Raw genomic sequence first — 15099 nt, forward strand, 5'->3', positions numbered from 1 at the left:
GAGGTGGTGGAAGCACCATCCTTGGAGGTTTTTAAGACCTGGATAAACAAAGCTTTGTCTGGGATTATCTAGTTGGGGGTGGTCCTGCCTTGAGCAGGGGGTTGGCCTAGATGTCCTCCTGAGGTCCCTTCGAACCCTAATTTTCTATGATTCTATGATTCTACCCTCCTCATGAGAAAGTTTTTCCTAATATCTAACCCAAATTTACCTTGCTGCAACTTGAAACCATTTTCCTTGTTCTGTCAGCTATCACCACTGAGAACAGTCTAGTTCCATCCTCTTTGAAACCACCCTTCAAGTAGTTGAAGGCTGCTATTAAATCCCCCATCAGTCTTCTCTTCTCCAGACTAAATAAGCGCAATTCCCTCAGTCTCTCCTCAGAAATCATGTGTCCCATCCCACAACCATTTTCAATGCCCTTCACTGGACTCTCCAATTTGTCCACATACTTTCTGTAGTGGGGGCCCAAAGCTGGACACAGTACTCCAAATGTGGTCTCACCAGTACTGAATAGAGTGGAAGAATCACTTCCTTCAATCTGCTGACAACACCCCTACTGATGCAGTAAGCCATTAGCCTTCTTTGCAACAAAGGCACACTGTTCACTTATATTTAGCTTACTGTCCACTGTGACCCCCATGTCCTTTCCTGAATTGTTGCTGCTTAGCCAGTCGGTTTCTGGCCTTTACTTGGTTTGTTCCATCCTGTGTGCAAGACTTTGCACTTGTCCTCATAAAACCTCATAACATTCCTTTTGGTCCAATCCACTAATTTGCCAAGGTTTCTCTGAATCCTACCCCTACCTTCCAGTGTATATACTACTCCTCACAGCTTGGTGTCATCTGCAAACATGCTGAGGGTGCACACCATCCCATCTTCCAAAATACTGAACAAAACCAGCCCCAGGACCAATCCATGGGGCACTCCACTTGACAGAAGCTGCCAACTGGGCATTGAAGTGTTGACTACTACCTTCTGAGCCCAATTATCCAGCCAATCTTCTATTGACTTTATAGTCTATTCATCCAATCCATACTTGCTTGTGAGAATGTTGTGGGACACCATATCCAAAGCCTTGCTAAAGTCAAGTTATATCATTTCCCCTGGTCTCCTCACATCCACAGAGCCAGTCATCTCATCATAGAAGGCAATCAGATTGGACAGGCATGATTTGCCCTTGGTGAATCCATGCTGACTGTTCTTAATCACCTTCTTCTCCTCCAAATGCTTGGAAATGGATTCCTTAAGGATCTGCTCCATGGTTTTTCCAGGGGCTGAGGTGTGGTTGATTGGTCTGTAGTTCCCTGGATCCTCCTTTTCCTCTTTCTTAAGTATGGGCACTATGTTTGCCCTTTTCCAATCACCTGGGACCTCTCCCATCCAGCCCCATGGATTCGTAAACGTCAAGCTTTTATAAATAGTCCCTAACTTGTTCTTTTGCCACTCATCTCCTCCCCAAACTGTGCTGCCAGGTGCAGTAGTTTGGGATATGTCCTTGCCTATGAAGACTGAGTACTTAAATGATTAAGACACTCATCAGGGAAGGTTGGAGGTAACTTAGATTCCTTTCCCTGTTTTTATGCCTATTTAAGTACTTTATATAAAGTGGAGCAACTACATCAGGGAAGACTGAGAGCCACCCCTGAATAACCTGCAACTTGGGAGTAGACCAGTGATTCTCAGCTGGGGTTCCATATACAATATTGTATACAATATTATACAATATTATTATTGTTTGGCGTGCAAATACCTACTCACAATTCACAAAATAAACCCAGATGAATGCACACATGGAGGGGCATGCATGTGGGGTATGGTGTGGGGCAAAATGCCCTGCTTTGGGGAAATGGCCATTTCCCCATTCCTCCAGATTCCAGGCATCCTGGAGGAGCAGGGGGACAACTAGAAGAGGAGATATGCTCTGACCCACAGCCAGGGCATTTCCCTGAAGGACTCAGACTCATGTCTGCTTTTCTTTGGTGTGTTTTGGGGCGGGGAGGGGAGCATTTTGTACCAGGAGTTCCTGATATCATATTTTGGCACCACACTGCAAATTTGCAGCATGACAAATGGTTGCACATGCACTGCATGCATTTTGCAGTACTTCAAAGTACTTCAAGGCACCACAAACTGAATTGGCAATGCATAGGGGGTGCACGCAGGTGCATGTGGACCCCCCTGAGATTAGCCATGCCCCCCGCCCTGAGAGAAGCACCAGCAGCACTACCTCCAGCAGCGGGGATTGGCTACTGGGGGTGGCAGAAGGGGAGGATAATGGGGCTCATGCCGTCAAATGCCGGGGCAACCTGGCCACAGGCTGCAGCAGCAGGGGGGAAGGGCATGCCAGGCTCACAGTCAGCTCAGCACAAGAGGCTGGTAGGTAAGGCTTCTTCTTCCTTTAATTTCCGGGCTGGGGAGAGGGAAGGGAGATCAAGACCTCCACAGTGCAGGAGGAAGCGGGGTAGGGGCTGGGCCAAATGATTCACTCCCACCCCTGCTGCGCTGTAGGGATTGTCCCACAACCCAGCCTGTCTGATGCCTCGTTCATGGAGAATAGGGCTCTGGCTGGGCCAGGTTGCAAGGCAATTGGAGCCCAGCAGCTTGTGCCACTGTGCACACTGCAGGGGAGCTGGGGAAGGGATGGCACATTTCCCCAACCCCTTGGCTCCAATGTGCTGTGGCCCTGGATGAGCCATTGGGCTCTGATTGCCCCATGACCCAGCCTGGTTGGGGCCCCATTCACAGTGCATGGGGCCCCAGCTAGGCCGGGTGGTGGGACAAGCGAAGCCCGCTGGCTCCTGCAGTGTCGTGGTGCTGGGAAGCCAAGGGTGGCACATAGTTCCCTCCCCTCCCCCCAGATCCTTGCACAGGGCAAGGGTGGGCTGCAGCTGTGAGGCAAGCTGGGCACTGACTGCTCCATGCCTTGCTGCACCCTCAGAAGTAGAGGTATGGGTACAAGTATTTTTAAGAAGAGGCAAGATTTTAATGTGGGCCTCTCAAAACCCCACTACATGTTTTAACCACCAACATAGGGCTGTCAAATTCGTCCTGTGCCCTGAGCCAGACATGGAACATGTGAATCCTTGCAAGCCAGATCCGCAGGACCAGTGGCTGCTGCAATGACTGCAGTTTTGGTGAAGGCAGCACCAGCAGGGAAAGAAGTGGAAGTGGTAGGACCAACAGTTGTGGAGGTGGTGGTGGAAGCGGGGCAAGCATTTGCTAAGCAGGTATAGGGTGAATGGTGTTAGGCTAAGCTTCCACAGGGTAAGTGGGACTGTCTCAGTACTATCCTTGCTCAAGCTCCCTGGCACTGGCAGTTATGTGTAAGACCCTGCATTCTGTGGCAGGCTGTCCCCTCACTAGCCTCATGCCCCAGATATGCCATGAGTCCCATGGGATGGATCTCCACAGGCCAGATCCAGCCCAAGGACTATATTTGACATCCCTGAACTAATAAAAGAACTTGGCAACCATGTGTGTTGCTGTGAGGCTGGTTGATATGCTCTGAGAATACCCACTGGATTGGTCGTCCCTGTAGAAATTGGTGAGGAAAACCTAGTCTGTGGATGCTGCTGGGGTTTTAGCATAAGCCAGCACTCGGCTGCTTTGTTCTGTTTCTGACATATCAGATAACAGATATTTGCACATTGAAGGAACTTTACTGTGAACTTAGATGTCTGAAGTCCAGGTGGCTCAAGGGTTAGGCAGCAGCCGATGATCCACATTTTGTACTTGAGACCAAATGCTAGCCCCTCTGTTAGCTACATAAATTAAATGGACTTAGGCACCAAACTGTGATTCTATGCCACCCTGCTTGAGTCCCTGGAAAACAGTCAGTGCAAGAAATGGGAGAGTCCTATTCTTCCTCACTGAGTTTTATGACTCAGTCTTAAGGGTAAGATGACAATTTGTTCTGAAAGTAGATGCATTAATGGATTGTCAGGATTTGGACAGGGTGGAATAGAATCACATTAGGTGTGTGAATTCACCTAGGCCATTTGTACATGCCATGGGGGTTTAATTCGGTATCATTCTCCCTAAATTGAAGTGATGGGTCTTTAAAAACACCGCTTCGGTTTATGGCAAAGTAAAGCCCTGTGGCGTGTGCCCAAGGGTCGGGCCCAATCCTTATCTGCCTCTCCAGCAGTGTGAGGGAGGGTGAGCTGCCGGCAGGTCGAGCAGTTCCTGAGCTGTGGGGAGCTGGTGCTTCCCTCTGCATCAGTGGCAACGCCCTCCAGGCAGCATCCACCCTCAGGCACCCGGCTTGGGAGGTCTGGGGGGGTACCACAGCTATGGTGGGAACCACTGGGTCAAGGCTCAGGCAGGCAGACAGGCTCCAGAGAGAGAAAAAAAAAAGGTCAGGCTTGCCACTTTTTTTTTTCCTTCAGTGGTTCCTGCATGCACAGGCTGCCTGTACAGCCCCTGAGCTACACAGGGCCCAGTGCTTCCCTCCACAGCAAACTAAACCATCTGGGAGATGTTTTAGTTTGCTGTGCCCTGAAGTCATTTAATGCGCATTATGCCACCAACATATGCAAACAGCCACACCATTAAAGTGCATTACACTGCCAACATGTGCAAACAGCTGCACCATTAAAGCGGTGCAAAAGGACATTAAGCCACTTTAAAGGCCAATTTTGTGCCATGTACAAACAGCCCTAGACACTGAAGAGATTAAATAGATTCTGACCCTGAATCTCTTAAAATGAAAGTTAATCACATAAATCTTTTTATAGTGTTAGTCTATAGTGAAGACAGAGTGCCTGTTTTTAAAAAATCAACCAAATCCATGTGCAAAATCCTGGTCTTAAGAATTTACCTCGTTTTAAACTGAAAATAAAAATAAAATAATACCACTTTTTTGGACTACAATGCTTCATGTTTTATTTGAGATGTGCTTTATTTGAGATGTGTAAAAAAATGGTTAGCCAGTCAACTGAATTCTTACAAGCTGCGGACAACAAAACTGAACTTTAGGGCTTCAGAACTGATCTAGATTTAAATATTTACTAACACTTGCAACCGTTCCTATAATGTATCTTTACTCAAGATTTTTGTATTTATGCATCTCTCTGGGGGATGTATATGTGGTAAGTTATAACTGTCACTTCTCCACTAACACATGGTTTACATTTACCTTATAAATACATCCAAGTGGTTGTTATTACTGAGAAATAAACGACAGCTGATTATACAAGACAGTGAAATTCTGACCCCTCCTGAGGTCAACGGGAGCTTTGCCATTGACTTCAGGGGTGCCAAAACTTCACCCCAGGTGTCCTTATGATCCAACATGTCTTATTTCATAGTGATGCTTGAATTCTAAGTGAATATAAACTCATTTCTTTGGTTAGAATTGTATGAATGCAATATCTTTTTCCTTCCAAAATGTTAAGTCTTGGTGTATTTGTTGACTTTAAACAAATAAAAAATTGTAGCAAGGCAAATTTAGGTTTGATATTAAGAAAAACTTTCTCACTAGGAGGGTAGTAAAGCACTGAAGGAGGTTACTCAGAGAGGTTGTGGAATCCCTGTATCTTCCTCCTCAGAGGTTTTTAAGACCTGGCTAGACAAAGCCTTGGCTGGGATGATCTAGTTGAAGATGGTCCTGCTTTGAGCATGGGGTTGGACTAGACGACCTCTTGAAGTCCCTTCCAACTCTAATTTTCTATGCTTCTATGAAAAACCCTTCCAAAACCCAGACATGCAAAAATATATGTTTCCTTAAAAGCAGGGTCAAATAAAGACACATAAGTAGAAACACATTGTATGTTTTGGTCAGTGATAAATCTGTAGTATTAATACAGGAGTTAATTTGTCTTTCTTTTCCCACAAATGAATGCTGCATTTCTAAGTTATTTTTATTCAGAGTGGAATTACACATACTATAAAATGTTATTAAATTGTTAAACATGTATCTGACTTACTAATGAACACAGTGATCTTTTTTCCAAAAGAAAAGAACTTTAAAAATAATTCTATGGAAACCATTGGAAAAGAAATCATTTAGACTCTTTAGTATTCCACATATAAATCTATATTAAGAATTTCAAATCTTTTACTTTATTTAGAAGGAGAGAAAGGGAATTAATTCAGCAGAGAAGCAGAAGAAAATAACATGAACACTGTGTATAATGTTACTGGACTTTTGTAAACAAGTTGAAGCTTTAAAATTTTGATATTAATATTTGGTGGTTAACAGAAATGCAAACTGAAATGTGCACCATTTATGACTTTCTAGAAGAAATCTGAATGGCATTCAAATCAATGCACTTTACTACTATATAGAAAACAGTTCTTCATATGACGCAGTGGGGAAAATGGGAGCAGAAAATAAGAGCGCAGTTCATAATTTTCCTGACATCTGGTATATAAATGTTAAGAGAGTTACTATAAGGGAAATATAAACAATTCATTCAACATAAAAATCATCATCAAAATAGGAGAATATGAATACATTATCTGGGTAAGAGATTGAAAATACAACGTGTTAAGGCTCATCAGTCAACAATATTCTTTTGAAATGTGTAATGAATTTAAATAAATGTGCCTTATTAACTAGCATGCAGGTTAAGAATATCCAAATGCTAAGTAAAAGGAAAATTTGTATCTTAGTACCAGTCATTAGTAATTAAATTATCTTACCTGTTTGACTAAAAACAGTACCAAAATAGGGCGAACTGATCCAGGAGATATTCTGGAACAGAATCTCATATTGGAGCAGAGACCAAAGTGTGTGGCAATGCTCATTTGTAGCAGACTTGTTTCCCAAAGTAAAAAGGAGTTCCTTACGTGGTGTCTAGGATAAAGCAAATTCCCGACTTCGTTCTGTAAAAAATATAATGTCTGATCTTTATAACTTCAGAGACTTTTACATGTAGGATCAAATTTAACTGTATGTAAATCTGCTAAACCACAGAGCTGCCAAAAACTGACTTCCTTTCATTTCTCTGCTTAAAGGGAGAGAGAAATTACTTTAAACTAACAAGCACGTCTGCTTTCTGTCATTTGTCCTTTAGCCAATGAGAAATTGTGGAAGTATTAAACATTAAGGGGCTGATCCTGTTCACATGGAATTTGATGGGAGTTTTGCCATTGACTTGGGTGAGAACAAAATGTTTGTCCCTTGTGCAAAAAAATCTCATTAAACTATTGAAATATACCATCAAGTAAATACCAAGAAAAACTCTGAGTGGAACACCTGCAAAATGAGGATGCAGGTTGGGTGGCAAAGGGCAGCTAAACAATCTGCCTGGGAAGAACAGGATTGTGACATGGACTGTGTGCCTGCCATGAAAGCAATGTTGCCAAACTTGCAATTTTATCTTGACCCTTGTGAAATTTGAAGTGTTTTTTTCAGCTTCAGCTGCAGGAGTTAAGAAACTGTTGTAGTGCTTTAACTTCATTTTTTTCAAAATTTTTGTAACAATTGTGGCTGTGAACAAAAGCCTGAAAACATGACCCAACTGTGTTACAAAGGCTCAGGAAGCTAGGAGAAATAAACAAAACCCCCTTGCCTGCTTCTACACTCAGCTGAGTCACAAGCCATGTACTACTGCCAAAACATGTAGTTATTCAACTACATTTATTCATGTAAAATGAAATAGGATTTAGCCCACTCTGTCTCCTGGGTATCTGGTATTTGATGCAAAATGGCTATTCCAATCAACACTCAATGTTATACTTACTAAATGTATTAATGACTGAACTAACAGTGTAATACAACTATGTCTAGTGGTCTACACAAAGAATTAGATCAGGAGTATCAAACTATTGGACTCCTGGACCAGATCCAGGCCACAGGGAATTCCAGTTCCAGCAGGAGGGTGAGCAGCAGCAGTATTAATTGCCACAGGTTTCTGAGCTGCAGAAACTAACATACCTATCGCTTGCTATCCCACCAACAATACATGCCCCCACTCCTCCCCCCCAACAATTCTCAGCCCCCTCAGGGAGTCCCACAGCCTGGATGTCATGACTCCGCAATCCAGATCCAGCCCACAGACTGTATTTTTAACAACCTCAATTTAGGTCATCTTGTGGAATGGAGACTGAGAAATGCAATGAATTTTACAGTATGAAGTGCAAAATCATGCACTTGATCTAATAATATGGATTCGTGTTATAACAAGGGATGTACAGACTGGAGACTTCTGAGGAAAAGATAGACCTGGGTGTGTTGGTTGATCATAAGATGACCATGAACAATCAGAATAAAAGTGAAAAAGTCTGTGAAAAGGTCCAGTAGAATGCTAGAGTGTATAAGGCAGGGTATACGTCGTAGAGGCAATGAGGTACTAGTACAAGGCAATGGTAAAACTCTTACATAGAATGCTATGTGTTGTCTTGGTCACCAGTGTTAAAAAAATGAACTAAAAATGGAATGAGTTTAAAGAAGGACCATTAATGTGATTAAAGGAATAGAAAACTGTTTTATGAAAGAAGATTAAGGAATTTGGCTCATTTAGTTTAGCAAAACAGAGACTAAGAAGCAATATGATCATTCTTTACAAGTTCATTTGTGGGGTAATATTAGAAAAGAAAATAGCTTTTCAGGCTCAAAAACAATAGAACTGAATGCCAACATACTGAGTATGAATAAATGTATATAGGAAATTAGAAGACAAGTCCTAACTATCAAAAGAGCAAAGTCTTGGAATAATCATCCCAGAAGAGCAGTGAGGGCAGAGGACCTGAATTACTTTAAGATTGAACAGAAAAAAATGTGGAAGGGATGGTATGGTAGAACAGGGAGTTTTGGCACACCAATCAGTGTGCCTGACTTGAAATCATATAACTGCAGCCTCCAGATTAGGGTACAAAAGTTTCTCTCTAGCACAGAAGACATCTGGAAATCCCATGCCTCAGGGCTTTGTTAGTCACCAGTTGGGACAAGGAAGGATGCTACTGGCTTCTGAAAGGAGGGAGTTGACCTTCCTATGAGGCATTGGCTACAGCTAATTCCCCGGTGGGGAGGAAGGGAAGGGGGGTAGTTGACTGAACTGTGATGCTGTTCCTGACAGTACTAGAAACCCACCGATCCCTAGTTGCAGGTTCTTATTTTTCTGCTCAAGGTCATACTAATCAGTAGCATAACTAGGGTAGGGCTAGTAGGGTACCCACCCCAGGCACTAACTATGAGGGGGCTCTAGGATACACACCTCACCAGGAGTCTGCTCTGGCTACCCAGCCATAGGAGCTGACAGTATAGCACCACACCAATCAGCATATCTGGGGGCAAGCAGAATGGTTCTACCCTTTTCTTCCCCCTGGGAGCCTTTGCAGCAGTAAGGAAAGCTCTGCACTGCCCCAGGCAAGCCACAGGAGCTGGGCAGTACAATGCTGCACCCAACAATGCATCTTGGGGGTAGGGCATGAGTGGGGTAAGCAGAATGGTGCTTCCTTTCCCCCTCCACTCCCACCAGGAACCTTTCCAGAGCAGACATAGCCCTGCTCCCAATATGCGTGTATGGTAAAAGGAGTGAATGGATCCGCTTTGAGGAAGCCCAGCCATGGGACAGATGACACTGCTGATGCTGAGCAGTGGCAACAGCAGCACCAACCCAAGCAGGTAAGACGTCTCTTCCTCTCACCCACACGGCTGCATGTTGTGTACCTTTTCCCCCCATCTACCATAGCTGGCATATCCTTGCTGTACCCCTCCCCTCCTCCTACACTGGGTCCTCAGTGGTCTCCCTAAGCCACTGATATTGATATCCAAATTTCAAATTAAGAAGGAATTCCCCCCTATGTCACAATGGCATGGATAATGATGGGGCCACGTCCAGATGAGCACAGCCATGTGGTACGTGGCACCACAGACCCATCTGCAGCAACACATACCACACATTCAGGCATTCAGGCCTTTCCTGCACTGCTACCTTACAGAAAAAAAGTAGGACAGCACATATGGGAACAGCATGAGCCACCCAAACTGGAGCCTATCCAGCCAGAGCCACGCTCCAGCTGCCAGCCAGGCTCCAAGCTGCAGGAGCAATGTGGCTGCAGCTTCCCCAGCCCTCAGGACACCATGTAAGGCTGCTGAGGCCAACAACTGTGCTGGTCCCAGCCTCCCCTACCCCACCGGGAGTAACTTACCACATGCCAGAGGGTGTATGGTATAGGCATTCCCCGGGGACAACTAGCAGTAGCACAAGGTGTCCCACTGTCAGTTGTCTCCAGGGAACCAAATGATTGTGTTCATCTGGATTTTTTTAAAATTATGTTTATTTTCTCAATAACATGGGGCATAGACTTTTTATACTGGTGACCCGTCAGGATTTTGAAATTAGGAACCCCACTCATCTGGAACATCACTCTAACCATTGTGCCACAGGTCAGCCATTATCCTGGCAATTTTTTGGTGCTCCTTTTTAAGCTGAGCTACTAATATAGCCACTGGAAAAATGGGTGGGGGAGCAGTGCAGGGGAAAGCATCTGTCTCACTAAGAGCAAGGGTTAGAAGCCTGTCTTACAGGTCAACTGACTCACACACTTAGGCTTGCTCTCTTCTTTCTGGCCCTAAGTATCTTCTGCACACCTCCCTCCTGTGGCTGCCCAAGGGGCCCACTTCAAAAGGGACATTGGGGAACTGTTGGATTAATGGCTGACCTGTGGGGTGGTAGCAAGCTCTGCTAGGAAATCAGAGAAACCCTGGTTCGAGCGTCCTTGGAGTAGGGGGATCCTAGGACCGCCAGGTATCAAAGTGAATGCTGTAGCTGCTGAGCTACTGGGGAGAAAGATAGGAAGTTTCTCTCCCATTTAGTTCCCTGTGCATATGCCCAGTTGGCGCACATACGTGGTTGTCCATTAACACAGGGCTTTGTGTCCAGGAACACTTGTGTGAAAGAAACATTTTTGGCATGTAGGCAACCATGTAACTGGACACTTATTACAATTCAAATGTAGCAAACCTGCTCCAACTTTAAACTTGGATGAAGCAGTGTTAAAGTTGAAGTTCTTTTGCTACATTTGCATCCTTTTCACTCATTCACACAAAACGATTAGAACAAACCTGCTACTGTCCTTTTGATACATGCCGCTTTTGAAAGGGTTCCAAATGTAAGTGTATCTAAACACTTTGGGCACTTGTACATGTCACAGGGGTTTAATCCCCAAGGGCACATGTACCCGTGACTGTTCAGTCGTGTACATGTGACAAAAAGTAATGAAAAATTGCTGTTTTTCTAGCATAAGGGCATCACAATGTATATGTGCATGATGTTTCTTTGCATCAAATTTTCTTGGAGCATGGCAACTTAGACCATCCCCTATGTATTTTAGTTTTACTGTGGCAAATTTATCTATGAAATTTAGTTTTATTGTGGCAAATCCACCACATGTACATGTTGCATACAGGTCAACCTGCCACTTTACGTGTTCTGGTGCCCCTTGCCCACCAGGTGCTGCTGCAATTCACTGGTACTTCCATGTAATTTACAGTTTAACTTGGCAGGTTTCTTGTGTAATGAATGCTTCATATAGCAGGTGTAGCTGCAGAACCCAACATGAATCAATCTTCAGCTGATGAATCAATCCTTCAATCTTAATAAGTTCATTAATTAAATTAAAAGTTCTTTTTTAAAATTAAACCAGTTTCTGTTACTCATCTTGAAATTTACATTTTGCTTGAACTATGCCAGGCATCCTGAAACACAACCCCCTCAATTTTTTATGGAAACTGCTCTGCAGGAAAATAATTGGCATTGCTCAGCAAAACACATTTCCAGTCTGGTGTCCACTGTGTACTGCTGGCATCAAGTTTGATGCTGCTGATTCCTGTCTAAATCATTGCTCCTGACACTGCCAGAACCTGGTCTCCCCCTCACTGTTTCCTGATCTCTATCCCAAAGCACCATTTTTTGCATGCATCTCCCTCAGTGCTGAAAATTGGATTTTGCTTAGTGACACAGATTCAGAAATGGTCCCCAATGTTGGGTTCCGCTAGGTACTACTGGCATCCAGTTCAATACTGCTGACCCGTGTCTTACTTGGTCTTTCTGACACTTAAAGACCTAGGCATCCCTCTAGCTGTTTCTTGATCTCACCTGTCCAGCCATATCTCAAGATTAAATTCCTAATACCAGATTTGCAATCTCTTCTAGCACCCCCTGCTTTTTACAGATGCCATCAACAGTAACATTATTGTCTGCTCATCATCAGAACCTCTATGCCCAAACCACAAATTACGGCTTTGTAAATTACTGTGTCTTACTTTGTACGTTCCCAAAAATTTTAAGTAGTCCCATTATCACAGTGACAGCTATGCCCCATGTGCCAACACTGAAATTCCATGCTGTCCTCCATGGGACATGCCTCATGGTTGAACCCCTCTCCCCCACCCCGCAGCACATATAAGACATTTCCCCCACCCCTTCAAGGGACAACCACATATCCTCAGCAGCTGACAGCCACAAGGCATTTGCCAATCTGTACATTGATTGTCAACACACAGAAACTTACAAGAATAAGACTTTATTTTCTTTATAAATTAATTTTATAGTCTAAAGTACCCATTCCCACCCCTTTTCAAAAATGTCCACTTCTCGCCTACTCTTCTGGGTCCCTTTTTCTGATGTGACTGTGGTTTTTCAGAGGAAGAGAGAAGAGATCAGGGTTTGTCCCTGTGACTGCCTGGCCTCAAACAGCCATTCATGTGCTGCCTTGGCACAGACGTCCTGAAGTTTCTTGTAAAACCTGAGGTAGATGTTTATCACCCAGGTGGACACCTCCAGGCTCACCTGCCACAACTTGGAATGTAATTTCAGTGGGGTGACATACCACCAGGGGCTCCTCAGCAGCAGGTAGTCCACTAGACAGCAAATCCGTAGGGCTCCACCTCCCCTACACCCCAGGCTCACACCAGCCTTCAGTGGGTCATTGGATCTTGTCAGCCATTCCTCCAATGCAGCTGTGCACTATCTAGCCCAAACCAGCACTCACCTGCCCTGAGCTGCCTCAAGCTGGGAACTGAAAGACCAAACAAAAAACAAAAAAAAAGGCAAAAAAAAAGAGAAGGACAGAAAGGAGATGCCCTGCCGGCACCTCTGTGCTGCTCTCCCTTCCCCTTAACTGGGACTTCTTCCTCGCTAGGGAACTTAGTCCCTTGGCATCATCTATCTGCCACACAACCCCTCCAAAATGGGGGGAAAGAAATGGAACAAAACAAAATTACGAGTTGGGGAGGGTCCTCCTGGTTTCCTCCCTGGCCCTACTGTTAGGATACGGAGGTGCCTCCTCATCACTTTCTCTAAGATCTCTTCATCTTCATCCCCACCAGTCCTTATCCCACACCCAGTACCTGGGAATGCTCTGGAAGTTGGCCAGTCATCTGGTCAGAAGTGGCTAAGGCTTCACTTCCTGGGCCAGTGCTCCCCTCATGCCGCTACATGTGGCTTGCGGAGTCACTCTCCCCTGACTTCATCTGAGGCGCTCCGCTTCCAGCACCTCGCTGTCGTTTCTGGTCTCGTCAACCGTTGTTTGAGCTGTGGGCTGCTGCCAAGCCTGCTACTGCCCTTCCAGGCTTATTCTTTTGCTGCTCACACCCATCTCCTCTGGTACAGAGAGCCTCCTCTGGCTTTCCTGCCTCCTGGGCACACCAGCCTCTGCCAGTGCAGAGAGCCTCCACCAGTGCTCCCTCCTCCCAAGCACACTGGTCGTTGATGCTGTAGAGAACCTATACTGGCTCTCTCTCCTTCTGGGTATGCCTGCTGTCACCAGCACTGAATGTCTCCATTGACTCTCTCCTCCTCTCTCCCCTTGCCTCTGCGGTGGTCCCTTTTATTCCCTCTGGTCTTCGATTGCCATTGACGTCACCAGCAGGTCTCAGCTGAATAAAAGTGCAGCGTACAACCCATGGGGGTTGCCTCCTTCACTCCAGCTGTGCTGTGGGCCCTGCTGCAGGTAAGCATTGTCCTTGTATTGTTTCTTTTCCTTTTGTGCATGGTCCCCGCCCTAGGAGCTCCCAGTGTGCGGTTCAGGGTTCCTTCACCTGATCACCCCCATGAAAGTCCCATACTCCCACTCTTCTCACTTCACCTTACAGCAGATTTCCTGAGCAATACATCCCCATCCTTCTGTAAAAATACCTACACACTGAGTGCCACTAGAAATACATCTCCAGGAGTCTGTGTGGCCATGTCAGCCATCAAACAATGCACAACTTGAGGGCAATTGTGAGAGAGATGTGTGTTAGCCTGACTTGTTCACACCTACCCTAAACTGTTCTTTCATCACTGCCTTCCCTTATTACCATATCCCCAATCCCCACCCTCCCCCATACAAAAATCTTATCACTGCTGATTTTCTTCCTCTGGCCCGTGCTCCAGTCCTCTCAGCTGATGATCACTGAGTTGTAATTTCTGTTCTTGAGGGAAGTGGGGGCTGGTAAAGCCACAACACAGTGGGTGTAAGAAACATGATCACAGTGGGTGGTGGGAGAATCACCCCTGGGGGCAGGGTGACAGCATCACCACCATTATCATTGGAATTTGGAAGATTGTAGGGATGAGCAGAACAAGAATTGGGGTAGGGACTGGTTTTTGCATGATTTAATGTGTCCTCTTGACACACCCTGACCTAGAAATCCCTCTCACTTTCTATTCCTCCTATTCTCTGTCAGCCAGCACCCTGTGTTTGCAAGCAGCTTCTCCATGGCTGAAAAATCGGGTTCACTCCATCTTAGATATTTGGACTCAGGCCCCAACTTTCGGCTCCACATGGTCCACCAAAGTGTACACTTGCATGTAAGCATGGCATGCAATAATGGGTCCAGCACACACTGCCAGACATCATGGCCACCCAGTACCCAGTGCTTGCAAGCAGGTCCCCCATTTCTGAGAAATGGGGTGCACTAAGTGTTAGACATTCATACTCGGTCTCTGACTTTTGATTCTGTGGGATCCCCCAAACTGTATAGTCTCCCATTGGAGAAGTATACCTTAAGTGCTCCCCCTGACACTGTCAAACTTTGCCATTCCTGTCAGTGTTCCTCACTCACTCGTCCAAAACTGCCCCATAAATGACCCCACCTCATTGTGGCACCAAAAATTGCTACTCCACTGTGCAACATGTCTGGTCTTGTAACTTTGCACAGACACT

At 45.2% G+C, this 15099-nt stretch overlaps 1 protein-coding gene across 1 annotated transcript in view; it reads right to left on the reverse strand.

Moving 5' to 3' along the window:
• The window catches only part of GLP2R (glucagon like peptide 2 receptor), a 155070-nt gene extending 148317 nt beyond the window's left edge, over positions 1-6753 (reverse strand). The window contains exon 1 of the mRNA XM_090060273.1: positions 6646-6753. Coding sequence (XP_089916399.1) covers positions 6646-6750 — 105 coding nt within the window. The 5' untranslated portion in view covers positions 6751-6753. The remainder of the gene's footprint in view (positions 1-6645) is intronic.
• Positions 6754-15099: the final 8346 nt, after the last annotated feature.

Source organism: Crocodylus siamensis, chromosome 8, assembly GCF_052110815.1.
Source record: "Crocodylus siamensis isolate JL-2025a chromosome 8, ASM5211081v1, whole genome shotgun sequence".
Lineage (NCBI taxonomy): Eukaryota > Metazoa > Chordata > Crocodylia > Crocodylidae > Crocodylus > Crocodylus siamensis.